The sequence below is a fragment of the Mastigoproctus giganteus genome, chromosome 3, assembly GCF_048544385.1.
Source record: "Mastigoproctus giganteus isolate SK-2022 chromosome 3, ASM4854438v1, whole genome shotgun sequence".
NCBI lineage: Eukaryota > Metazoa > Arthropoda > Arachnida > Uropygi > Thelyphonidae > Mastigoproctus > Mastigoproctus giganteus.
This window is the reverse complement of record NC_143577.1, coordinates 14216245-14242364: the sequence shown is the minus strand read 5'-3', so window position 1 is coordinate 14242364 and position 26120 is coordinate 14216245. Positions and strand designations below refer to the sequence as shown.

General features: G+C 38.5%; 1 protein-coding gene across 1 annotated transcript in view; it reads left to right on the top strand.

Moving 5' to 3' along the window:
- The window catches only part of LOC150087728 (uncharacterized), a 66186-nt gene that overhangs the window by 36884 nt on the left and 3182 nt on the right, over positions 1-26120 (top strand). Inside the window, exon 5 of the mRNA XM_090369859.1 lies at positions 21771-21784. Coding sequence (XP_090225985.1) covers positions 21771-21784 — 14 coding nt within the window. The remainder of the gene's footprint in view (positions 1-21770; positions 21785-26120) is intronic.

The window sequence follows — 26120 nt, the reverse complement described above, 5'->3', positions numbered from 1 at the left end:
TTGTATATTAATGACCTTCTTCCATTGACTGGAAATCCTATCCATCCGATGATCGCACATTGCATTCCACTTTCCATTATGAGAAACCTTGTCCTGCTCAATCAACTTCAACTTCTTGAAAATCTGCTACCAATTCCTTAAATGCCGATCTTCAGGTATTTCTCCAGTGGGGCAAAGACAACTTAGTTGATTTCAACCCTTCTAAAACTCAGTCTTGCCTTATATCTCGCAAAAAGGATTCTTCTGCTCCTATGCTTATCTTTAGTGACACTCCAATTTCTAGGCAAAAGGATATATCTCTTTCGGGGATTACCCTGACTTCTAATCTCTCTTGGAACAAGCACATTACAAATATTGCTTCCTCTGCATCTAAAAAACAGGGTTTTCTCTTTCGCTCTCGGCGTTACTTTTTTTCCAAACAGCTCACTCTGTATAAATCGCAAATCCGCCCTGCCATGGAATATTGTTCCCACATCTGGGGTGGTGCCCCCAAAACCTCTCTCAGGCTTCTTGATTCCATTCAGAAGAGGGCAGTTAGGTTAATTAATGATTCATCTCTAACAGAGTCTGTCCACTCGCTGTCCCATAGACGTACTGTTTGTGCTGCATGCCTCTTCTTCAGATACTTCCATGGGCTCTGTTCTTCTGAATTGGCTTCTATAATTCCCGCTCTCTCTTTCAAAACAGTCGGAACACGTGCCGCCACCAGCCAACATCCATTTACTGTCCAACTTCAAACTCACAGAACCAACTTTTCATCTTCCTCGTTTATTCATTCAACTGCCATTTTCTGGAACAACCTTCCCTCATGAGTATTTCCTGCCTGAAGATTACAGTCTACAGAAGTTCAAGTCCAATGTCAACAAATATCTTCTTTCGTCTTCTCAACCTCCAACCCAAGCACGGTACAAAGTACTATAGGTTCTAATACGTCTGGTGTTTGGGGTTTACACAAAAAAAAAGAATCATAGCCTCCACCAACCTTCTTGTTCTCAGCATTAAAAATATAGACTAATATTCCCTAAGACGTTCGAATAACTGAGACTCCTACAATCCTTTCATCAGTTGGAAAGCTTGGCACAGATTGCACTAGCGTCTAAATCATCTGTTAAGAATCTAGTCTCCCTAGCCATTTAATTTCGGTGTTTAAATCCTTGCCTGCCTGTTTATTGGAAACAGAGGCTACTGTAGGCTTTTGTAAACAAAGCGATGCACATTCTGAAGGATGTAGATAGGGAGTGGGAGTGGATGAATTGTTTCAAACGTACATTCAAGTTAGGGTATCTTCCCGAGAATTTCTTCTCCAGAACTCCAGGGAAAAAATCCTAATTTTAAAATTCCCGATTCCCGGGAAACGCAAAAACATTTCACGACAAATTTAGATTTTTTGTTTTTGTAATATTCAGCCTGTTCCGTAATTTATTTTAAAATGCTTAATTTTTGTTTAAATATACTGTAGTTGCCAATAACCATTTCATTACAAAGTGAGAGATTTTTAAGGATTTTCACACGGATAACACGGACGGATATCAAAAAATCGTCGAAGATATATTAAACTGCTTAAAACCAGTACAACTCGCAGTTGAAGTAATCAGATAGCATATTGTAATTTTAAATGTTTTTCACCAACCTGATGTAGAAATAAAACACAACGAAAATCTTGAGAGCTATGTATTTATAATAAATTATATTTAACTTTACAACTAAAATATATATTAAAATATACTGGGTTAAGTATAATAAAACACATTAAAATATACTAAATTAAAAGCGATAAAACCATAGCTTTCGAAGGCTCCTGCCTTCGTCTTCAGCGGTATTTTCTTTGGTCTGCGGTGCGTCTTTAAATACCAGCAGGTTCACGGTACTCATCACGTGCTTTCATTCATTCCCAAGTATTCCTTTCTCTTGTGTTATGGAACCGGAAGTGGCTCATATGGAACCGTTCATCCTTTCTGAGGATAGTAGTCTCGAAGAGGTGATGGATCCGCGTTGCTCTATCTCTGTTAATGTTCACTGTGGAACAGATCCGCAAACTCTCGAGCCACTTGCAGTCCCAGAACTTATGCGCCCGATCGGTGATGATATTATTGTCCGGAGAGTTCTGGTGCTGCTTCTCCCAAAAATGCTCGCCCACGGCGGACTTACCATACTCCGCATTTCTTATTGCCTTAGTGTGCTCCTCCAGACGATCTTTGAGACGGCGTTTTGTTAGTAGATTTGTTAATCAGATAGCAAATCTACTAAAAAGCGAAGGAATTTTTACATTCATCTTTCGTAATTTGGAAAATCAAAATTCTATTTTAAGTATTAAGGTTTTAAAGGAGGTTAAACAGCATCTTTTTTAAACGTAGAGATAAAGTCTTTAAGTGTCCCTTATTAGATATTTAAGCAATCCAAATAGGGTTATACTTGAATCTGTCCCGAATTACTGGCGTAAACTAATCTAACCTTTTTTTTTCACAAGCCAAAAATGAGCCAATTAAAAAAAAAAAAAAAACATTTCTTTTGTTTTTCAGAATTTGGCCATCGCAACGAGGTGACAAGGTGTACCCATAATCCGCAGTTCAGCCTTAAATGAGGTTAATAATTATTTTTTTTATTGCTATGGCAAATAAAAATGAAATTATCCCATTTGTAAAATCCATAATGGAACAAATTTTCAAAGAAAAGTTTACTTCAATAGAAGAATCTGAAAGAAAAAATAATACGAACAATGAAATGGAAAATTCGGAACCCAGGGATTAGAAGCGGATATAAAAACAGAATTAGGAAGAGATATTTCCATTTCAATGTCAAAAGGAGATATTGATTCCAATAAAAGAAGACAATTTCCTCGCGTACAGGTTAGTGCAATTGCATAATTTCTGTACGTAGCCAACTTCTTAAGTAGTTATGAATTGGCATCATTAAGTACAGGGGTCCCCGGTATTCGAGTATTCATTATCCCAATTCTCGCAGTTACGAAGATTTGAAAATTAAAGCTTTTTCCCTTGAGAAAATGGATCAAGCACTTGAATATTTTTTGTGAGAACAACCTTCTTTTATAATAAAAAATGTCTAATAAAATAATTTTCCCATTTTTCAGTTCCTTCGTCCATTTTTTAATATGTACAAGTATATAATAACCATTACTATACAATATCGGTGTAGATACACCATATCTACTCATCCTTCACAACGAGCTGCCCATGTATTGCACTACTTCGAATAAGATACTCTTCACTTGCGATACCAGGCTACCTGCCCACCCACCGATGAAAAGCCAACTAGCGATGAAACGGTGCCGTCTGGGTGCTGGCGCCCACCGAGAATAAGCAATAATAGACTTCTCTATTAGTGAAGCGTTACTTATTTAAGGTAGGTAGTGCAATATATGGCAACTCGTTGTGAAGGATGAGAGCAAATTGAGATACAGAAGAAATGATGCTTTCACACTACTACCGTAGTTTTTCTTTAAGATTTGTCTGTGGTGTATGTACATATAGAATCTTAAATTCTTAAAGTATTATGGCTAGTTTCATTTATTTAAATAATAAACATTACGAAAATTTTGTCTCCGTTTTAAGTGGAATATTCTGGAACCAATTATGCTAGGACAACGAGGATCCCCTGTATATCTCATACTATGAATTCCTTCAAAACGAGTAGCCACGGTATTGCAATACTTCGAATAAGTAACGCTTCCCTATAGGAGAAGACTGTTGTTACGTATTCTCAGTGGATGCCAACACCCATACGACACTGTTTTTAAATATGGTATGGGATAAAGATATCAGCTATCCTCAATATCCCTATAAGACTGAGCAAAGAAAAAAAGAGGTAGGAAAGTGATAGTAAGAGAGGAAGAGGAAAAGATGCCGTAGAAGAATGAAAGGGATAATTAGTTATAATTCGTACGAACTCAGAGCTTCGTTCCCCGGCTGGGCAATGCGCCCCCTGACGGGGACTGTTGTTACCCAGTCAGAGTCCTGCAAAGATGTTTAAGATCTTCCTGTGGTGCCGTTTCTGGCTCTTTAGCCTTCATCAGTGGGTAGATAGGCTTACTGGTTAGACCAGACGTGCTTTCCAGTTTCCGGATATTTCTATAGAATTAACCCTTCAGGGACCCTTTATTGGTCCTATCTAGTGGCCTGTATGGCTTAAAAAAACCCCAAACGGGACAGTCGCCCTTATCCACTCATCTCTGTATGACTTAACCCTATTGGGCTATTCACTCATCCACTGACACACTCCAAGGAAGGCCCAGTCCATGTGACCGCCAAGTTGGCAACCGCCTGGAGTTGGCTTGCCCTACATGGGTTCTAGGGTCATCTCCCTCTTACACATTCCTTTTACCACCTGCAGCTATCAAAGCTTAGCCGCCGTACATACAGGAGAGAGACCAAATGCCTGCAGCTGACCTGGTCCCTATCCACTAATAACTAAGCTAATCTGGTTGGTTTGTAACACCCCTAGCCTAGACTGATCATTACCATCTAAGCTGCACATATATGTTATTATCTATTAGTCGACATAGAGGTGTGGGGAAGCACCATAACTGTAAAAATCTTTGCTTTCCAAGTTGCAGTAACTCTAGTACCAAGAATCTTCTTATTACAGCATGCATCATTCGAAGGACGCATTTTGACACCTCCGCTGCAGAGCCTTCTTCTTTTCTTTTCCTGATTTTCCAAGCCTGATATTTACCTTCATTTAGGAGGTATATCAAGATGCTCGTTGCTCTGGAAATCGGGGCTGGAAACTGTAGAAATAGTACTTGTTCCCTAGTCAAGCGCGGTATTCTCATTGTTTTATGCACACTAATCCAGATGCGCTGAGTAACCGGATAAGAGAAAAATGCGTGTTCCACTGTTTCACACGCCTTACAATATAGACACTCAACATTCATATGCCCCCAGAATTTGGCTTTATTTTTCTCCACTGGCAGGTGTCCGTGTATTATTCTCCATGCCAGGTCTCTTCGTGACTCGTAAGCTATGTGGTGATGTAGGTTACTTAACATCTGAGTCGTGTTCAGTCTCAGCCAGCTTCGTGGCACCGGTACTGCCGGTACATTCATATCGGATAACTTCCAATAAATTTCTGAAATCTTGAGCTTGTTTCCCATGTATAATCCCCCTGCAGATAATTCTTGTAAGTGCCTGATTACCAATTTGTAAAAAGGTGTTATTATCTCTACTGTTGGACCAGTATGTTCCTTTCCTAGCAATTCAGTGAACCATACGACACTGTTTCGGAGCTTATTGGGTCCTTATCGGTGGGTATACAGGTACCCAGGTTTTGCAATGATGACAACTCAGTTGCGAAGTATAACTTCACATATGAGAGTTGCCTGATGGTGTACCTGGGTACCTGCCCACCTAACTGATGTATAGCCAATAAGCTACGAAACGGTACCGTATGGGCAGGGCCGTGCTGAGCCATTTTAGTACCTGAGGCAAAAATGAAACATTGCATCCTACTGTGAATGATGGCAACTTTGGAAATTATTTAATCTTTCTTTTGGCGCCTCTTTCAGCTTTTAACCCGAGGCAAGAGCCTCGTTCGCCTCACCGTCGGTACGGCTCTGCGTATGGGTGGTGGTGTCCAGTAAGGATAAGTAGCAATAGTCTTCTCCTACGGTGGTGTTACATATTGGAAGTAATGCAATACCACGGCAACTCGTTGTGAAGGTATTCACAATATGAGATATACTTAATGATGCCAGTTCATAACCATTTAAGTATTTGGCTACGTACAAAAATGGTGCAATTGCACCAACTTGTACATTAATTAACCCCTTACGTAACCTGAAGCTTTAGCCCTGAACTATACTGTAATCTGTGATATTTTCATTTTTAAGAAGTGAGATGAATTTTTATGTATGAGTATTAGTGTTTACTTCGGATTTCTTTTTCTTTACATTCATCAATGCGTCTTATTTTTTAATATCGAATTCTCCTTAAATATTAGTTTTTTACTTCTACACCACAATGTGTAGTTCATTGTTATAGTGTTTTATGACTAGAATAAGGACAAAAATATGGCAAATATTTAATGAATAAAATAAAATTTTCGGGAATTCTCGAGAACTGTCGGCAACCGCAATTTCCCGTTCCCGAAGATTAAAAAATGCCGAGAATTTAGAAACCCCAATTCAAGTTAATTGCAAACATTAAGGGTTTAATGAGAACTGATATATTAAGAGAGGTCGTATTTCGACCATACAAATCAATGGATCTGTTGAATTGAAGGCACTTCAAGATAATATGTGATATTCGTGGTTCTATCAACAGTGGAAAAATAATATAATTCTGTGGAATGGTATCAGTTTTTTGGGTTGGTGAAGGGGAAGTCTTGCTTGACCAATCTACTTCATCGATATGACAAAGTTAAAAAAACAGTTGGATGCAAGAAACAACTTTGACATTGTTTACCTTGACTTCACTAAAGCTTTTGATATGGTTTCTCAAAAACATTATTTAAACGGGTGAAAATTAGGATTACTGGTAAGATCCATCGTTGAATTAGGGGATGGTTAAAAGATAGATATTCATAGTCATCAATAGACATTAATCAGTGTGGTCCAGTCGAGCAGGGATCAGTGTTGGAGCTACTTTATCAACATTGATAAGGAAGTGCAGGGGAAATCGTCAAAAATTCTGATGATGTAAAGGTGGGAAGTGTGTTAACGAAGAGAATCAGGGTATTTTGAAAAAAGGACTTAGAAAGTGATCAATGGCACCTAGATATCCTGTAGAGGAGAGATCTGGCTGAGGTATATAAGGTTCTTTATAATGAACGAAGGATCTATTTTCAATGTAGGAGAAAAAAGACTTAAGGATCACAAATATAAACCCTTAGAGAGCAACAGAAGGCTAGATCACATGACATTTACTTTCGGGCAGCGTGCTGTACATCATTAGATAAATTGACTGTCAGCAGAGGTTGAGGAAGAGAGTTTAGCATTAGTAGAGGCATACGATGCAAGCAAGAAGGCAGGAGCTTATTCAGCATCAGCCAAAAAAAAAAAAAAAAACACTACTCCCATTTCACCCCTCCGTTCATTCGAAATACCTGTCCAGCTGAGCCTTAAATTTATTTAGGCTATCAACTTCCGCAACAAGGGATGGAAGTCCGTTCCACCAACCAACCACCCGCTGGCTAAAGGCAAATTTCCGCACGTCTATCCTCCATCTGTCTTTCCTCAATTTGAATTTATGCCCTCTCAGGCGATTATTCTGAGCAAGAGGAAGATTCCCATCCGCATTGAGCATGCTCAAACCATTCAAGGCCTTATACACCTCTATCAGATCACCTCGCCGGTGCCTAGTCTCCAGACACTGTAATTTGCAAAACTTAAGCCTTTCTTCGTAAGAGCACCCCTTTGTTCCATTCACTAATCTTATTTCCCTTCTCTGTACTCCTTCCAGCAGCTCTATATCCTTCTTGAAATGAGGCGTCCAGACCTGTATACAGTGCTCAAGTCAGTAGTGTCAAGTCAGTGTCCTTAACAACCCTGGCAATCTTTGTATCGTCTGCAAACTTGGACATTATGGACATAATCAATGGGCACTGCTCATCGTGGACTAATGTTATTAGTGGAGTCCCTCAGGGTTCAGTATTGGGTCCATTATTGTTTTCTGTATTTATAAATGATATTGATGATGGTATATCAAGCTTAATGTCCAAGTTTGCAGACGATACGAAGGTTGGCAGGGTTGTCAAGGACACTACTGACAATATGCTACTGCAACAGGATCTGGAAAGGTTGAGCAGATGGGCTGAGAGGTGGCAAATGAAATTTAACATTGACAAATGTAAAGTACTACATATGGGAAAGAGGAACCCCAGAGCAACGTATCAACTCTGTGGTACTACACGGACAGTGGTAGAGAATGAAACGGACCTGGGGGTGGTTGTACAGGCAGATATGAAGTTTTCTGAGCAGTGCAGACGGGCTGCAAGAGTAGCTCATGGTGTATTGTCGATGATATACAGGAATTTTTCTAGCAGGGATAAGGAGGTGATTATTCCCTTGTATAAGGCAATGGTCAGGCCACACATAGAGTACTGTATACAGGTCTGGAGGCCTCATTTCAAGAAGGATGTAGAGATGCTGGAACGAGTACAGAGAAGGGCAACAAGATTGGTGAATGGAACAAAGGGGTGCTCTTACGAAGAAAGGCTTAAGTTTTGCAAATACAGTGTCTGGAGACTAGGCACCAGCGAGGTGATCTGATAGAGGTGTATAAAGCCTTGAATGGTTTGAGCATGCTCAATGCTGATGGAATTCTTCCTCTTGCTCAGAATAATCATCTGATAGGGCATAAATTCTAATTGAGGAAAGAGAGATGTAGGATAGACGTGAGGAAATTTGCCTTTAGCCAGCGGGTAGTTGGTTGGTGGAACAGACTTCCATCCCTTGTCGTGGAGGTTGAAAGCCTGAATAAGTTTAAGGCTCAGCTGGACAGGTATTTCGAACGAACAGAGGGGTGAAGTGGAAGTGGTTATTTATTTATTTATTTTTATTATTATTATTTTTTTTGGCTGATGCTGCATAAGCTTGCTTTCTTGCATCAAATGCCTCTACTAATGCTAATGCCAATTAAGCTTGATATACCATCATCAATATCATTTATAAAAACAGAAAGCAACAATGGACCCAACACTGAACCCTGAGGGACTCCACTAATAACATTAGTCGACGGTGAGGGGTGGCAGACCGCTCCCCCTGGTTAGTTTGGTTCAAAGTGCACGCACCGCTACTCTTGTTCAAATCGGCACTGCACGCTCCGTAGTTCCTTTGATTCGTTTTATCCCCGCTAGAAAATGCCCATTGGCAACCTGCGAACTAAGCGTTGACTCAACCACCGAGGCGTAAAAGTGTGGAATTGGGTAGCGAACAGTTCCGCCTACGGTTAAACTTCAAAGTTGAAAACAATTTCGTGTTTCGATTCGTTTATTGAAATGATTTTTGGTAACAGAGGATAAGTATGCTTTATGCGTTACCTGTTAATAAAAATATTCATTGCGTTGCATCGTTCTTCACAAAATTTCATATAACCCTCCGTTCACTGTATATTTGGATTTAAAAAGCTGGGGGCGCTGCAGTTCCGCAGTGTCTACCAACGAGCCGCCCGTGGTTATATCCCTGGAGAATATTGCTGTTATTTTCATGATTGAAGTGTTTTTAAACTTTAAATGGATTGAGTAAATTAAGTGCTGAGAGCACCCTTTTCTTGCTCAGATAAGACACATAAGAGGACATAAATCTCTATTGAAAGGTTGTTTTAAAGACAGATGCTCGAAAATTGGCTTTCAGCCAGGTGTTACCTGATTTTTGCGGGTGAGTAGTTTTATATAAATTTCTAAATTCTTATTATCAATTTATATTTCAAGTTATATTTTTGTATTTTGGTACCGAGTGGAAAGTTTGAATAAATTTAAAGAAGAATTTGAGAAATTATTGGAAAAGAAGACAGATGGAGTGTAGAGTTTTTGTTGCTGATGCAGCATAAGCTTGCATCATTTGTCATTAGTTATACTAAAGTGTAACAAGCATTAAGGGTTCGTCGAAAGTATACGCACTTTGCAGATTAAATCTTTAATTCGAATTACAGAAATTGCTATACGAAGACAGTTACAGGAAATTAATAAAATTTTAAATATTTCGTTAGTTAGTTAGTTATTTTTGGTTTTTAGGAGCTTTAGCAACTAAGGCCATATTGCTCTGGAATATGCGGTGGTCATTCCCTGACCTTTCCGCATCCTCCGTATTTGGTGGTGACGCGCTCGAACCCCGGTCTAATCAAGAAGCGTGTGCTATGCACTGCTGCTCCTTTCCACCTGGCTACGGAGGCGCCTAAATATTTCGTATGAATCTCTTGAAATTAGACTGGTTGATTTTATTAAAATATGAAACAGATGCAATTATTAATATAGCAACAAACAAACAGCATAAAAATTTAAAATACTAAATTTGATAAAGAACATCAGATGTAGTTTTTGAATTAGTGTATAATAAGTCCTATTTCCTACTAATGGCGCTCTTTGGTGTCAACTCTGTTTTTTATTCTTTCTTCCGTTTCATTTCTTGTTTGTATTATTTATTTTTAATATTTAAATTGAGTTTACTTTTTATTTTTTGCGCTCACCTTTCATTTGTATCCCATACGTCTCGTATGGGATAAAAATGAAAAGAAATAAAAGGTCTCCACCACTTAATTTTCTCATTGTAATTTTAAGTGTAAATATTTTTTTCTTTGGCCTACCTCTTTTTTCTCTCCATCTGTGTGCTGTTTTTCTACGTCCTCTTAATTCAGGTAACGTTTTGACTACAAAGCAGATGCAGACAAAATAATTTTCGCAACAAAATTATTAGCGAACCTCCCCACATCGCAGAGATTAGTGGCTGAAATCATTTCCACCAGACACACAAGACCCTCAACAGAAACGTCCTGAAACGCTCTGAAACGTCCCCTGTAATTATGGTCGAGTCTGGACAGACTTTTCGCTTCGTTTCGTCAGATTCGTTCTCTCAACTTTCTCTTTCGTAATTAGAAGCTCAAAAATTTATGGAAGTTGAATTGTCACAATTCTCAAGCGCTACTCTTAGTTTCTATTATGAACAGAAACAGCCCACAACGGCTATTTACCCCTAAACGTGGAAAGCGCAGTATTTTCAGGAACCGGAATTCTGAATTTAACAGTTTTCGTTCGCTTATCAAAGTAACAAGGGCGTTTCTGATTGAGGTACGTCACAGTTGAAGACACGCTAGAAAATTACTAGGCATTCCTGGTATAAGGAAACCAACAGAGAACAACTGTTTAAGATACGCACATAGATTAAAGCTTACATACGAGTTCTTCTACACTAAAATAAATTAGCGTATATACAATATATTTTTACAAGGGATCCTCTTTAAATTGTTTTCCCTCCCTTGATAATATACAAGTATCCCAAAGTTTCTGACTCTTCTGGAAGGATTGTAAGATGTATTCAACAGCGAGCAAGTTGAATTCAGTTGTCGCATTCTGTTGGATGGTTGGTGTTTCATCAAATGTTTGCTCTTTCAGCTTCATTTTGAGTTTCGCGAAGAGGAACAAACTCGTGGAACATTTACATTAGACTACTACAGGAACTTTTGTTTGGGGGTCAACATTTCTTGAATGGAGAGTGCAATGTATGCAGGAGCATTGCCTTGTTGGAAAATCATCCACCGTTTTCAACAACTGCTGATATTATACTCTGACCCTTTTTTTTTTCATCAATCGAATTAAAACCGCTTTATAATAGACCTAGTTTACTACACTCTTGCTCTGACCACTCGGCTACGCCACGCCTGTAGAAACTTTTTAACGCAGGAACCTTTTTCCACTTTTATATCCATTACGATTGCGACAGTGAACAAAAAGGCACGTCTGAACTTGACGGGTCCACACCGCCCACTATTTTGTTTCGTGGAGGTCAAAATCGGATCTAACCAACAATATGGCCATCGCATCCTAGCGCTTATCCGTCATTTTGGTCTTTCACCTCCACTGCTTGTTTTTTAATTAATATAAACTTTCAAGACATTTTGATTGGGCCTCGTATATTCTGATTCACCTTATTTCACAGGAGTTGCAACAATTTACCTGGTGATTATGATAATAAGGGATTAGGCAGCAAAGGAAGTAAGCAAACTCTTAGCCATAATTATAAGAGCATCCTTGGATTCAGGGGAAGTCCCCACGAACTAGAGATATGAAAATGTATCCCCAATTCACAAAGGGTGATCTAAAGGTGACTCGAATAATTACAGACCTGTTAGTTTAATTTCTGTTCCGGGGAAAATAATGGAATCAGTGGTTAAAGATGCAACACAGGATCATCTAGACAAGGCTGCAGTAATAGTTGAGACACAGCGTGGGTTTGTTAAGGGGAAGACTTGTGTGACCAATTTTATTGGATACTATAATGTGGTCACAAAGGAATTGCGTGCGAAGAATAATTTTGATCTCATATACTTGGATTTCAGGAAAGCTTTTGACACTGTTGCACATCGAAGACCGCGGTACAAATTGTAGAGGTATGGAATTAAAGGTAAGTTGCTACAATGCATAAAAGGATGGTTGAGTGGGAGAAGACAGACAGTGGTAATCAATGGACGCTACTCTTCCTGGACTAATGTTATTAGTGGAAGTCCCCCAGGATTCCGTGTTGGGCTCACTGTTGTTTTCTATATTTATCAATGATATTGATGAATATTTTGTATATTTATCAATGCTATATCAGGCTTCATGCCCAAGTTTGCAGATGATACAAATATTGGCAGGGCTGTTGATGACAGTAATGGCAACGTGCTACTGCAAAAAGATTTAGAAAAGTTGGCCAGATGGGCTGAGAAGTGGCAACTGAAGTTTAACATTGACAAATGCAAAGTACTGCATATGGGGGGGGGGAGGCAGTAGCCCCAGAGAAACGTACCAGGTTCATACATTTAGGGTGGTGGAAAATGAAAAATGCCTGGGAATAATTGTGCAGTCAGATATGAAATTTTCTGATCAGTGCAGACAGGCTGCCAGAGAAAATCATAGGGTATTGTTAATGATATACAGAAATTTTGCTAGTAGGGAAATGGAGGTGATTATCCCTTTGTATAAAGCAATGGTCAGTCACGCCTTGAGCACTGCGTACAGATCTGGAAGCCCCATTTTAGGAAGGATGTAGAGTTGCTAAAACGAGTACAGAGAAGGGCAACAAAATTGGTGAGGGGAACGAAGGGGTCCTCTTATTAAGAAACACTTCAGTTCTGCAAATTCCAGGGGCTGGAGACTAGCCACCTGCGAGGTGATTTGATTGAGGTATATAAGTCCTTGGATGGTTTGAGCTCGTTGAATTGTGATGGGATTCTTCACTTGCTGAGATTACGAACCTGAAGGGGTATAAATACAAATTGGGGAAATTCCGACAGTTATAGAATAGATGTGCAGAAAATTGCCTTTGGTGGCGACTGGTTAATTGCTGGAACAAACTTACATCTGTCGGTTTGAAAGTTGGAAGATTAAATGAATTCACGGAGGAACTGGACAAACTTTTAGAGGGAATGGATGCGTGATTTGTTTATTTTTTTTTCGCTAATACGACATATAAGCTTGCTCTCTTGCATCAAATGCCTGTGTTATTACTACTACTCTTATTGTTACTATTTATCGTGTCATTAGAAACTTGAGGAGAGGGCAGCAGAAAATAACTGTTGTATTTTCCATATTACGCGATACTTACCCATTAATTGGTAATCACCTCACAATGAATAGATAATAAGCATTTACTGCTTTCGATTTAAAATGCGAATACCCTGTAAAGGCATACAAATTGCTAATTCTTAAAATTGCGTGACGCAATGCAATTAAGCTATACGGCAAAGCAACATACAAAGTACAGGGGTAACGAAGTCTGTTACAAAGTACGAGTCATATCTGATTAACACATTTCTTATATTTCCTTATGAGAATGATTAGAAAATATTTAAACTTTTCGTTTGAATAAAAGAGGATCATTTTGAGTGCGTTTTAAAACCAAATGATTTCAAAGTGCCCTTGGAGGTAACACAATGGTTATAATCACCCAGCTCCCAATTTGGATAGAAAAGGTGCGAGTTTGAACCATCTGAGTGAGACCTGGAATTTTTTAGGTTTTTTTTTTTTTCTTCACAACATGGTTGATTTAATCGATGATGTCGAACAAGGGCTAGATGATTTTATTTCTCGAAACTCGGGTTATGAAAACAGGGAAACAAATCGAAATTATTAACAGTGAACTCTTTCGCTATCGTTCTACAGAGAATCTCAAGTGTTACACTATTCTTTGGGTAACTTCGATAGAAAAGTCTGGAAACACTCTATAAGCTGTTCTGGTTGCTGGCGTTTGAAACTTTCAAATGTGTTTCATTAGGTTTCTCTTTCTGAGTGATATCCAATTCATCCTTCCATCTGTGGTTATTCAATACAGAAGACATTAAATAAAACTCTATCCTGTATTGTCGTCTTGGGTAGCAGTTGGAATAATCACCATCCTTCCCACACAGGGTGTAAAAGTTCTGACTCTGAATCCCGTCAATGATGCGAACAATTTTTTTGGGTCTTTTTCAAAAATTGGCTGAGTTAGTCGGTCTCAGTCGAGGGTAACGTGGTTTTTCTTCCATCGAAAGCTGGGGTATTTCGTCCAGAAAACAGCAAGCAGATCAGAGATATACGGCGCAATATGGCCTAAGTTTTTAAATGTGCCTAAAACCCCCACAACAACTATCCTGTTTTCTCTATTATTTGAAAATTCAAATCGTTTGCCTACTTTAGTAACCTTAATTGTAAATCGCACCCATGGTCTTTCTGATGCTAGTACCGTTCTTAGATATGTGAGTACTGCTTACGTATTTGAAAAACCTTAATCTGTGCTACTCCAGCTACTGGAATATACGCCAAAACAAAAGAAGGCAGTCGGATTCATTAATGACCAATATTATATAAACTCTTTCCACTCTCCATCGTACAGGCATTCATGTTCTTTTGAATTAACATATGAAATTCCATCTACTTCTCAAAAGAAGTAGATGGAAGACTGACTGCCAAGCTGACTCTTACAATCTCTAAATTAATGATATCTTACAGTCCCAGTCCTCTCTCTCTCTCTCATACACAACCACAGGATGCATTCTCTACTCGTAATAATGACAGCATTTTAAAAACTTCTCTTCATAGAGAACTATACAACTCGAAATAATGGCCTTGCACTATACTTTCGCCTTATGGGCTGATACTCGGTACAGAATGGCAACACCCAGAGTCCCCATTCTTCTCTCTCTGGGTGATTCCTTTCTACTTTTGTCTCTCTCTCTCTCTCTCTCTCTCTCTCTCTCTCTCTCTCTCTCTCTCTCTCTCTCTCTCTCTCAGGAATGTATAAGCCTCAGATTTCCGTTGCACCATATAGCTAATAATAATAACAACTCCCCGTGAATCTTGTGTCAGACTTTACTGCAGAAAACTACAAGCGGTCGGCCGACTGGGCTAGACGGGTAGGTAAAGTGCCTGCCTGGCAACCCAAAGGTCGCGGGTTCGAATCCCGCCTCGGGCTTGGATCAAAGTACTGCAAAAACCGTAGGAGGTGCATTATGGCCACAGAAGCCGATGCGCCAACAATTACTAAAAAAAAAAAAAAAAAAATACAAGCGGTCGATCATTTTCCAGAATAGATTACCACACATTCGTGCTTGCCATGGGACTGAGTTAGCAAATAGTCCGTCTTCTAGGAAACATTTCCTGTGCAAAATGCTGGAATGCCCAAAAAGTCACAAAAACACTAACACTGTCTCTTCTCCCTCGCTCAGATAATTCAGGTTAAGGGCAGCTCCCCCAATTGTAGCCATAGATCATCGTATTCTTGACTTCGATGTAAGATATGATGTAATCTCTGCCGAATTTCACAGACGCAGGCTGTTTACCATAAAATTTCATGAGATCAGGAAGTTCAAGAAATATAATCCATTTATTGCACTCTCTATATTCAAAATGGAAACAGCGGGTGAAGCTCTACCAGGAAATGCATCCTCATCGCACTTCTTCCGCAAAATCTGCCTAACACTAAATCGTACAGGGTCACATCATGTTCAAGGTAACTCTGCACAAGTGTTGATTGGTGCTTAAATTTGCATTACGTATAATTTTGGAGTATCATAGGATGTGTTTATGTACGTTATTAACTGAGGAACTCATCTTATTCTTATACATACACATATTGATATAAACGTATTCAGCATTACAGCTCTGGTTCATACTGTCTAATCAAAGTTCATAAAAACATCATCTGTACACAAATTATTCGTCTTGCAAATTTAAGCACCAATCAAACACTTTTCATTAATGCCTGAAATGGCTTATATACTAAATTACGCATTAACGATATTCCAATTAACTTTATCAATTATTTTATTAAAAATATGTCGGCTTTCATTAAATAGAAATTTGGATTTACAATGTCTCATTTTGGTCAGTGCTAACCTGAACTTGTATACCTGTACAGAAGTATCTTTGAATTGTGGTATTTGCACTACTTTGAAAGTGAACACATTACATGACTTCTCTCTGAACGATATTCACGCTTTTTCACTCTCTAACTCTATTTTATTTATTACTATTAATATTCGTATTAATAATCATTTACAATCGTAACGTTATTTCATTTTCTCTGAATCGTAGCAGTAGTAGTAGTAGTGGCATGTGATGCAAGAAAGTAAGTGTATGAGCTTATGCAGCATCAGCCAAAAAAAAAATCACACCATTCCCTCCAAACGCCTGTCCAGTTCCTTCTTAAATTTATTCAACCTATCAACTTCCACAGCTACAGATGGAAGTTTGTTCCAGCAATTAACCACTCGCTGGCTTAAGGCAAATTTCCGCACATCTATCTTTTCTTAATTTGAATATATGCCCCTTTAGATTCGTAATCTGAACAAGTGGAAGGATTCCATCAGAATTCAGCGTGCTAAACCCATTCAAGGCCTTACACATCTCAATCAAATCACCGCACAGGTGCCTAGTCTCCAGTCACTGCAATTTTCAGAATTTAAGCCTCTCTTGGTAAGAGGCCCCTTCATTCCCCTCACCAATCTTGTTGCCCTTCTCTGTACACGCTCAAGTAAATCTACATCCTTCCTAAAATGAGGCCTCCAGACCTGTACGCAGTACTCAAGGCGTGGCCTGACCATTGCCTTATACAGAGGGACAATCACCTCCTTCTCCCTGCTAGCAAAATTCCTATATATCATTGACAAAACCCCGTGACCTGTCCTGTCAACCTGTCTGCATTGCTCAGAAAACTTCATATCTGCCTGCACAATTACTCCCAAGTCTTTTTCATTTTCTACCACCTTAAGTGTAGTACCACACAGTTAGTACGTTTCTCTGGGGTTACTTCTACCCATATGCAGTACTTTGCATTTGTCAAGCTTAAACTTCAGTTGCCACTTCGTAGCTCATCTGCCCAAATTTTCTAGATCCTGTTGCAGTAGCACACTGCCATTACTGTCATTAACAACCCTGCCAACCTTTGTATCATCTGCAATTTTCGACACTAAGCCTGATATACCTTCATCAATATCATGGATAAATAGACAAAACAACAGTGGACCCAACACCGAACCCTGTGGGACTCCACTAATAACATTAGTCCACAAAGATCAGCACCCATTGATTACCACCCTCTGTCTTCTCCCACTTAACCATCCTTTTATCCATTGTAGCAACTTACCCTTAATACCAATCTGTTTGTATGCAGGAAGATGTCTTGCCTGTGTTATTGTTATTGCAGTTTCCCTTCACTCTGATTCGTTCTTATTCGACAGTTATATAAAAGGAAACATGATTCATTCTTCTTGTCTTATTCCCTAATTAACTCCTAACACTTGTACATTCCCTAAACCTATTTCCTTTACTCCTGGATACAATACTGTTTCATATAATAATAATCAAATATGCTACTTACTTGGTAGTCCTCTGTTTCGTTTCCTTCAGGTATTGAATAAGTACAATATTGATTTTACTCTTAATCCATCTTTCTATAAGAATTTGCTCCTTACTCTGTTTCTTAATGCAATTTTTGTATATATTTTAATTCTAGTTTTGTATTGATTATTACTGTTTTTTGCTTTCTGTAACTACTAGCGTTCGTACCGTTATTTATGATCTGTGCGTGACAAATAAATAAATAAATAAGGGGACATGGGTCATAATGCCAAATTGTTTGCGTTGGGATTTCTTGACACGGATTTCTGTTTGTATGGAGCAAGAGAAACTGGGGGCCATACACTGTATGAATGTAGCGTTTATGACAGTGAGAGGAAGATAATTGAAGATATATTAGTCACTTTCTTCAGGACAGGAAAATTCAGGGGTTTGCCAAAGGCGTGTTTGATCCAAGGAAAAACCGAATTCAGATATCCAGGAACTGCTGATAATATTAGGATTCTGGTGTACTTAAGAATTGAAGGAATTTGTTTATGCGTGGGTAATGCACACATCATTTCAACTACCAACGTACTTTCAATTATATCTCATATTGTGAATATCTTCACAACGAGTTGCCATGGTATTGCACTATTTCGAATAAGTAACACTTCACCGGTGGAGAAGAATTGTTGTTACTTATTCTCGGCGGATACCACCAACCAGACAGCACCGATATACACACTTGACCTGTGTGTGCACTCATAAACAAACTCCTTTATACTCAGGCATTTAGCCAAGAATTTTAGATTACTTAAGAATTGTTTCTAAGGAACTGTCTGATGGAGTTGGCAGATTTTTTTTCCCATCTGGACTCGGCTCCAGAGTGTTTTTTTAACATCACTGAAACTTTTTCTCTGGAGTGGGGGAATCTGACCCACATTTGGCAACATCAGGTGTGTCAGAGTCTCGAATTGAAACAGTATGAGTTCTATTGGGGAACTGGTCCACCTTCCCGTGGTGCGGATTCGTGCCCAGAATCAGAATAGAGTCAGAAGTAGAAGGGAATCATCAAGAAATAGTAGAATGATGACAGGACCCTGGGTGTGCCACGCCCATACTCACCACATGTGAGCCCCTGCGGTAAAGGGAAATAAATTCGTAAATTCTCAATATACTTTTAAATATCTAATTCTTTTTAAAATAATATACAGGGAATATTATTAAATCTGGCACTTTACGTCAATATTGTACCTCTGAGCCAGATGGCCGATAAAATGATATTTTTTGTTATAATTATTTCGTGAGGTATATAAAAACATTTGTTGCGACTATGTTTTTTATACTTATATTTACATTGAACAAACTGAAGTGTTATTTGCATAAATATTTCCAGATATCAATGTGTTCACTTGTTCGTGTTTAATATTCATTGAAATGTGCCTCTCTCAAACAGTGCAACCACGAAGTTTACTTCTCTAAAGTCCTCAGTCCACGACAGCGTCTGATTTTAAACAGTTTACGATATAACTTTTCAAAATTACTTCTTCAAGTTCTCTGCCCTCAGGCAGGTTCACGGCTCGTTCCGTCAGTCAGGTTCACAGTGGGTTGACTTATTTTGTTATTAATCACGAACTATTAGTATTTGGAAATGTGCCTGAAATGTAACTGCACGTGTCGTTAACCACCTTTTTATTTTTCCCGTTGGTAAGAACATCCAAAATGGTAAGAACCGACCAATTATGCAGATTCACTTTCAACGCAACGTGATGTGACACTGTAGGATTTAATGTTATTCGGATTTTGCGGAAGAAGTGTGATGAGGATGCATTTCATGGTATTGTTTCACCCGCTGTTTCCATTTTGAACATATAGAGAGTGCAATAAATGGATTATATATTTCTTGAACTTCCTGATCTCATGAAAATTTATGGTAAAGAACCTGCTCTTGTGAAATTCGGGACATATGGCAGCATATCTTCCATCGAAGTCGGGAATACGATGATCTCTGTCTAGAATTGATGGAAGCTGCCCCAAACCTGAATTGTGTGAGCGAGGTAGAAGAGATAAGTGTTAGTGTTTTTGTGACTTATTGGGCATTCCAGTATTTTGCATAGGAAATATTTCGTAGAAGACTGCCTATTTTATAAGTCAGTCACATGACAAGCACGAATGTGTGGTAATCTGTTGTGGAAAATGATGGAAGGCTTGTACTGTTCTGCAGTAAAGTTTGACACGGGAAGTTTATTATTATTATTAGCCGTATATGGTGCAAAGGAAACCTGAGGCTTATGTTGCACCAGCCCAAAAAAAAAAAAAACATTCCTGAGAGAGAGAAGTAGAAAGGAATTAGCAAGAGAGAAGAATGATGATATCTAGCTGCGGACCATGGGTGTTGCCATTCTTGTTAAAAGTGAATGGACATCAATTGTTATGACCCCTGGTATGTGCCATCTCTTTTCCACAAAGGGGTTGTTTAGTGGTACACGGTGTCGCTAAAATGACGCAATTCGAAATTTCCTTAAAATTAGACGAAGGAACAAGGTATTCTTGTATTGATTGCGGCCTCCAGGGTTACCCCTATATACCGCTGTAGCATCTGTAGGTTATTTATAGCCGGCAAGTGTGTGTATGTCAGTATATGTGTGTGTTGTGATGGTTGTTGTTTGCCAGCCCTGGAGTCTTAGCAGCCGGGAGGCTGGGAGCAAGCTACCTGCGTCCAGACTCCCGTCTCTAGTCACGTGTAGGCGCTCCAGGAACTATCTGAATTACACTGAGTGGGATTCCAAAAAGTGGAATCCTAGTTATAGTAAATAAGGAATAGGGAGGAGAAAGTGGGAGAAAACAAAGTAGAAAAAGAAAAGAGAGCGAAACACTCTCTCAGGAAAAAAGAGAAATAGGAAAACACTAGTTGGAAAATCTAACAAGCGAGAGAGCTTGAAGAGGTAAAATTTTGAAGGCTTGTAATTTTGAAAGAAAGATTCCCCTAGCCGGGAAGGAAGCCCAACCAGCACCAACAAGGAGAGAAAGAAAAGAACATAGGTAATGTTCAAGTGGCTATTAGATAGCCACTTAAAAGAATAAATTAAGATAAATAATAAATATTTATGTCAAAAATTAGACGAAATAGAAATGTGGCAGTTATTTATATTCTTCGTACTCGTGTATTGTAGTTGGATATTTCTGTTTGTTGCCATGCGCTGCTTGGAGAAAGAAATAAGCAAGGTGGTGGATGCGCAGAACGAAATGTTCTTTTTCTTCGTTTCTCTAAATGATCAATTATTACTATTTGTTAGAGCTACTGTACTACGCACATTAAAATATATATTTTTTCCCTTTCAGATATCTTAAACAAATAACCATTATAATTAAAAATGGAATAAACCAAAGATGAACTTACCTTTTGAAAGCATTATGCAGTTGTCCATTAGAACAAGTTACGATCGAGGATGTACAGTGTATCTCTATTCGAAGATTTACTTTATAAGATTACCAAATTTAACAACACGTGAAACTTTGCATTCTAATTAGTTAGTACCGACTTGCAGTTATTAGGAATAGCATATCTTATTTATAAATTGGTAGTCAACGGCAAGTTCATTACGTGTAGGGGGGTCACGTTATTTGCTATTAAATTTGAACATCGTTAATTATAGAATTATCTCTACAGTGAATACATATAACAAAAATTGAAGAAAGTTTAAGTAAAATTGCAGTAGTGAGAAATACTGAACACTAATTGAAAAGATTGAAATGAAAATTGGAACACGAAAAAGCTTACTCTCAATTTCTTTCATTTCAGCTGACAATATTTCCAAAGAAGAAGTATGAAGAATACTACCAGTAGATATCACACTTACACAAATCAGATATCAAGCAATTTTCATTTTTGGCTTTAAAAAGCCCATCTCCCCAGCTATTCCCTACAAAACGTTTCAAATTTTTCTGAAAGCATGCAGAAAACTAGTACTTTTACAATTGGAAGGAGTTCCATGAAAGCATGCAGAAAACTAGTACTTTTACAATTGGAAGGAGTTCCAGTTTTGGCCATATTTAAATCTCTATTAGATGATACTCCATTAAAAGTATTTTAAAGCAGCAAGCATGGCATAAAATCACTATTAGATGATACTCCATTAAACGTTTTCAAGCAGCAACCTTTTATAGTGTAGTTATAAGTAATTGTTTTGGTGTTCAGTAGTTAGGAATATTCAACATTAATTGTAAAGGTTGAAACATTGCAAAAATATTATTTAAAAAAAACAAATAATAATGTTTATAAGTTTTTATTTATTTTTTCTCTTTAGGTGAACTAAAAGAGGTAAGTGTAACAACACAAGTAATGAACATTATTAATGCGAGAGTTTACTACAATACTAGAATGAAATACGTAGAAGAACAGTTCCGATCCAAAGGAATACGTTTTGATTGGCATCTGGTTCATTTTTTAAATTTATATAAATTATAACTAATCCTGATGGTAAGTTTTTTTCTTTTTGCCTCTTTTAATGCTACAGAAATATTCAAAATTTGCAGGATAGCCTAAAATAAATTTTAGGATCGCCAGATAATTCAGGTTGAATTGAAAGCTATATATTGTTGTTATTTGATTTTTAGGAGCATTAGCAACTAAGGCCATATTGCTCCGGGAATATGCGGTGGTCATTCCCTGACCTTTCCGCATCCTCCGTATTTGGTGGTGACGGGCTTGAACCCCGGTCTAATCAAGAAGCGTGTGCTACGCACTGCTGCTCCTTCCCACCTGGCTACGGAGGCGCCTAAATTTTTTTTTTTTTTAGGGAATGTTGCTCCCTATTGAGCAGCTCCACCAGACAAAGGAGTAGAATTATTCGTAGCCGTATAACTAATTCTTCTTCTTCTATATATTTTCTTTACTTTCGGTTGTTAGTGCGCGGTTGAAGAGTTAATGATGAAGTCGAGACAGTTGAGTTGCGTTACGTCACCAAATGTCGGGAGGGAAAATTAAAACCTTTTCACGGCCCCTTTGTTTCGGGAGGAAGGTCTCTTCAGTGCCTGTTGCTGGACCTTCTGATGCGGCGCCTGAGTTGCACTTTCACACTTTAGAAAAGTGGGGTGCTCCCAGTATTTTGCAGCTTCACTGTACATTCGGCCTAATGTGTTCGTCTCGCGGTTTGATTAGGACCAGATTATCCTCATCATAGGAGAGCGAGAGACGAGAAGAGAAACTCACCTCTCCAAATGGTTGTGTAATGCTTTAAGTTCGCCAATATGCAATAACCTTTTTTTCCATTTTGATCTTATCCAAGCCTGACTGGTGATTACTGGTGTGAATAGGAGCTTAGCAACGAGGCGAAATTTTCACGTAACAAACTTTTATTGAACAGCATGTACACATCACTTACATTCCCTTAAAATCTCTCTTTTCAAAACTCCCCTATCGCAACACGATGTTCGCAAATATGAAGTATCATAATACTGTAATACAATTGGTTATTTTATACCCCTTTACAAATGGTCATACCATTAACATATATTAATATAAAATTCTCATACTGTATGTGGCAATTCATGGCCATTGCTTAAGTATCCTACTCTTAACTTAGCCCTCACTATAATATATAAGTAAATGGGATAGACTACGTATAAAAATAGTGCAAATGCATCAGAAATACATAGCTATATCTGAAAAAATCAGAATATTGGTAAAACGGCATCGTTTTAAATTATTATATCTCATTTTTTGCGAATACCTTCACAACGAGTTGCCATGATATTGCACTACTGCGAATAAGTAACGCTTCACCTATGGAGAAGACTAATGTTACTTATTCTCAGATGGATACCACCACCTAGACGGCACCGTTTTGAAATATGGTACGGGTAAAGTTCTCGGTTATCCTCATACTATCCCTATTAGACTTTGAAAAGAGATAAAGATGTAGGAAGGTGATAGTAGGAGAGGTAGAGGAAGGAGATGCCGTAGAAGGAAGAAAGGGACAGTTGCTCCTTCAACTCGCACTCGAAACTCATATATTCCTCGAATAGGCAACGCTTCCCCAGTAGAGAAGACTGTTGTTACCTATTCGAGGAAACTCAGTGGCCATCAGGCCCCCACAGACGGCACCGTTTGAAAAAAAAAAGTAAGGGATAATGATTCTCAGTTATCCACACACTGCCCCTATTAGACCAAGAGAGCAATAAAGAGGTAGGAAAGTGATAGTGGGAAAGGTAGAGGAAGAAGATGCCGATGAAGAAGGAAAGGGGCGGTTATTTCTTCAGCTCATTCATGTGATCTCATATTCCTCGCACTTTTTTAATTTTTTCCTCCCAGGAGCTTAATAATTGTCGGGTTGTTATTTTTGGTTGTCTTGCGAAGGGCACTCCCAGAATGGTGATGGACTCCACAGAGAAGGAGAGGCCCACTGGTAACTGTAGTGGAGCATTCTTTCCCCATTGTTGACATTTTGTTTTCTGTTTATTAAGACATAGGCCAGTTGACAGGCTAAAGTAACTGAACAAGTTGTTGTTGTTGTTGTTTAGTTTTTAGGAGCATTAGGAACTAAGGCCATATTGCTTCGAGAATATGCGGTGGTCATTTCTGACCTTTCCGCATCCTCCGTATTTGGTGGTGACGGGCTCGAACCCTGGTCTAATCAAGAAGCATGTGCTACGCACTGCTGCTCCTTCAACTGAACAGGTCCAGCGCACTCTGCAATCAGACATGGTTAGAATAACATCATCCTCATGGGCTATGTATTTGCAATCGGGATTCGATCCAGGGAGATGAACTCCTTTGATAATACTGGAGTTGTCTAATTGCCTGAGTATGGGCTCCAGCGCCATTGAAAAGAGAGCAGGGCTTAGGGGGCAGCCCTATCTCACTCCCCTCTCCAGTTTTATTTTATCCGAGCTGTATCCATTAATTGCTAGAGTGGTGCTAGCTCCTTTATATAAACTGATGATGGCTGCTCTTAACTGCGAGCTTTGGGGTTGCTGTTTCCCATATGTAGTACTTTACATTTGTCAATGTTAAACTTCATTTACCACCTCTCAGCCCATCTGCTCAACCTTTCTTGATCCTGTTGCAGCAGCGTACTGTCGTTAGTAGGGTTCGGATTTTCATTTCGCATTTTGAGTCCAAGGAAGTTTCGCGTTATGCGGAGTTCAACGAATTATTCGTTCAACTTATTTTATGCAGTAGAAACTGCAACTGTTGGCGAAATGAAGCCAAAATCGAGCTTTTCAGAAAATGGATTTCTTTTGTAGAAGAGTCTAAAGACACATACCAAACGGATGGAAAAATAATATATTTCAACGCGTGCAATAAAGAGGTACGTAAATTAATTAATATAATATCGTGTAGATACACCATTGATAACACTTAAAGAACAACTACGATAGTAGTGTGAAAGGCATAATTTAGTCTATATGTCATATTGTGCTCTTCCTCCACAACGAGTTGCCAATGCATTGCACTACCTTGAATACGTAACGCTACACCAGTGGCGTAGCCACCATGTAGGCAGGCAAGGCAATTGCCTCCGGGCCCGAAAAAGGGTAGCTACGGTAGTTCGCTACACTAATAGAGAAGACTATTGTTACTTATTCTCAGTGAGTACCACCACCCAGACAGCACCGTTTCAAAGCTAGTTGGCTTTTCATCGGTGGGTGGTGGTAAGACAAGTAACAATAGTCTTCTCTTTTTGTGAAGCGCTACTTATTGGAGTAGTGCAATACATGGGTAACTCGTTTTGAAGGAAGAGCAGAATATGAGATACAGACGAAATGATGCCTTTCACACTATTATCGTAGTTGTTCTTAATCTATGGTGTATCTACACCGATATTAGATAGAACCTTACACTCTTAAATAATATGCCTTGTTGCATTTAGTTTATTTAAGTAAATTAATTAATTACCTGGTAATAGATCTATCATAATTTTTATTTTTGGATGCTTAGATATATGGACATTCCAAATTCAATGCTCATGCATATTTAGATTTAATATGCATGATTTCATTTAGTTTAATTTAATATGAATAATTTAGATTTAATATGCATGACTTGTACTTAAATTGCTAAAGCTACTAATAGTTAAGTTGCTTCGCAACTTAAGTGTTAGTAGCCTACTACCTTAGCCTATACATTTTGGTTTTTGTATGTTTAAAAAAATTATTTTAATGTTTATAATTAAAAAAAAAAGTGAAATTTCTATTATATTATTTGTTAGAAATTTGTATAACAAGTCGTTGTACAACTTCAAAAGAATAAAAAAAGTAAATACATTATTTTCATTTAGACGGTATGCAAAGGTAAATTATTTAATCATACTTAAAGCCATATTTGGTTAAATTTAATAACATATTTTCATCATGTTTTGACATTTTTAAGGTCATAAAAATCCGAAACCTAGTAATTTGTGTCCTTAACAATCCTGCCAACCTTCGTATTCCCTGCCAACTTGAACACTAAGCTTGATATACCATCATCAATATCATTTATAAATACAGGAAACAACAATGGACCAAACACTGAACACCGAGGGACTCCACTAATAACATTAGTCCACGATGAGCAGTGTCCATTGATTACCACTCTCTGTATTCTCCCCCTCAACCACCCCTTTATCCATAGCAGCAATTTGCCTCCAATGCCACACTGCTCCAATTTGTGC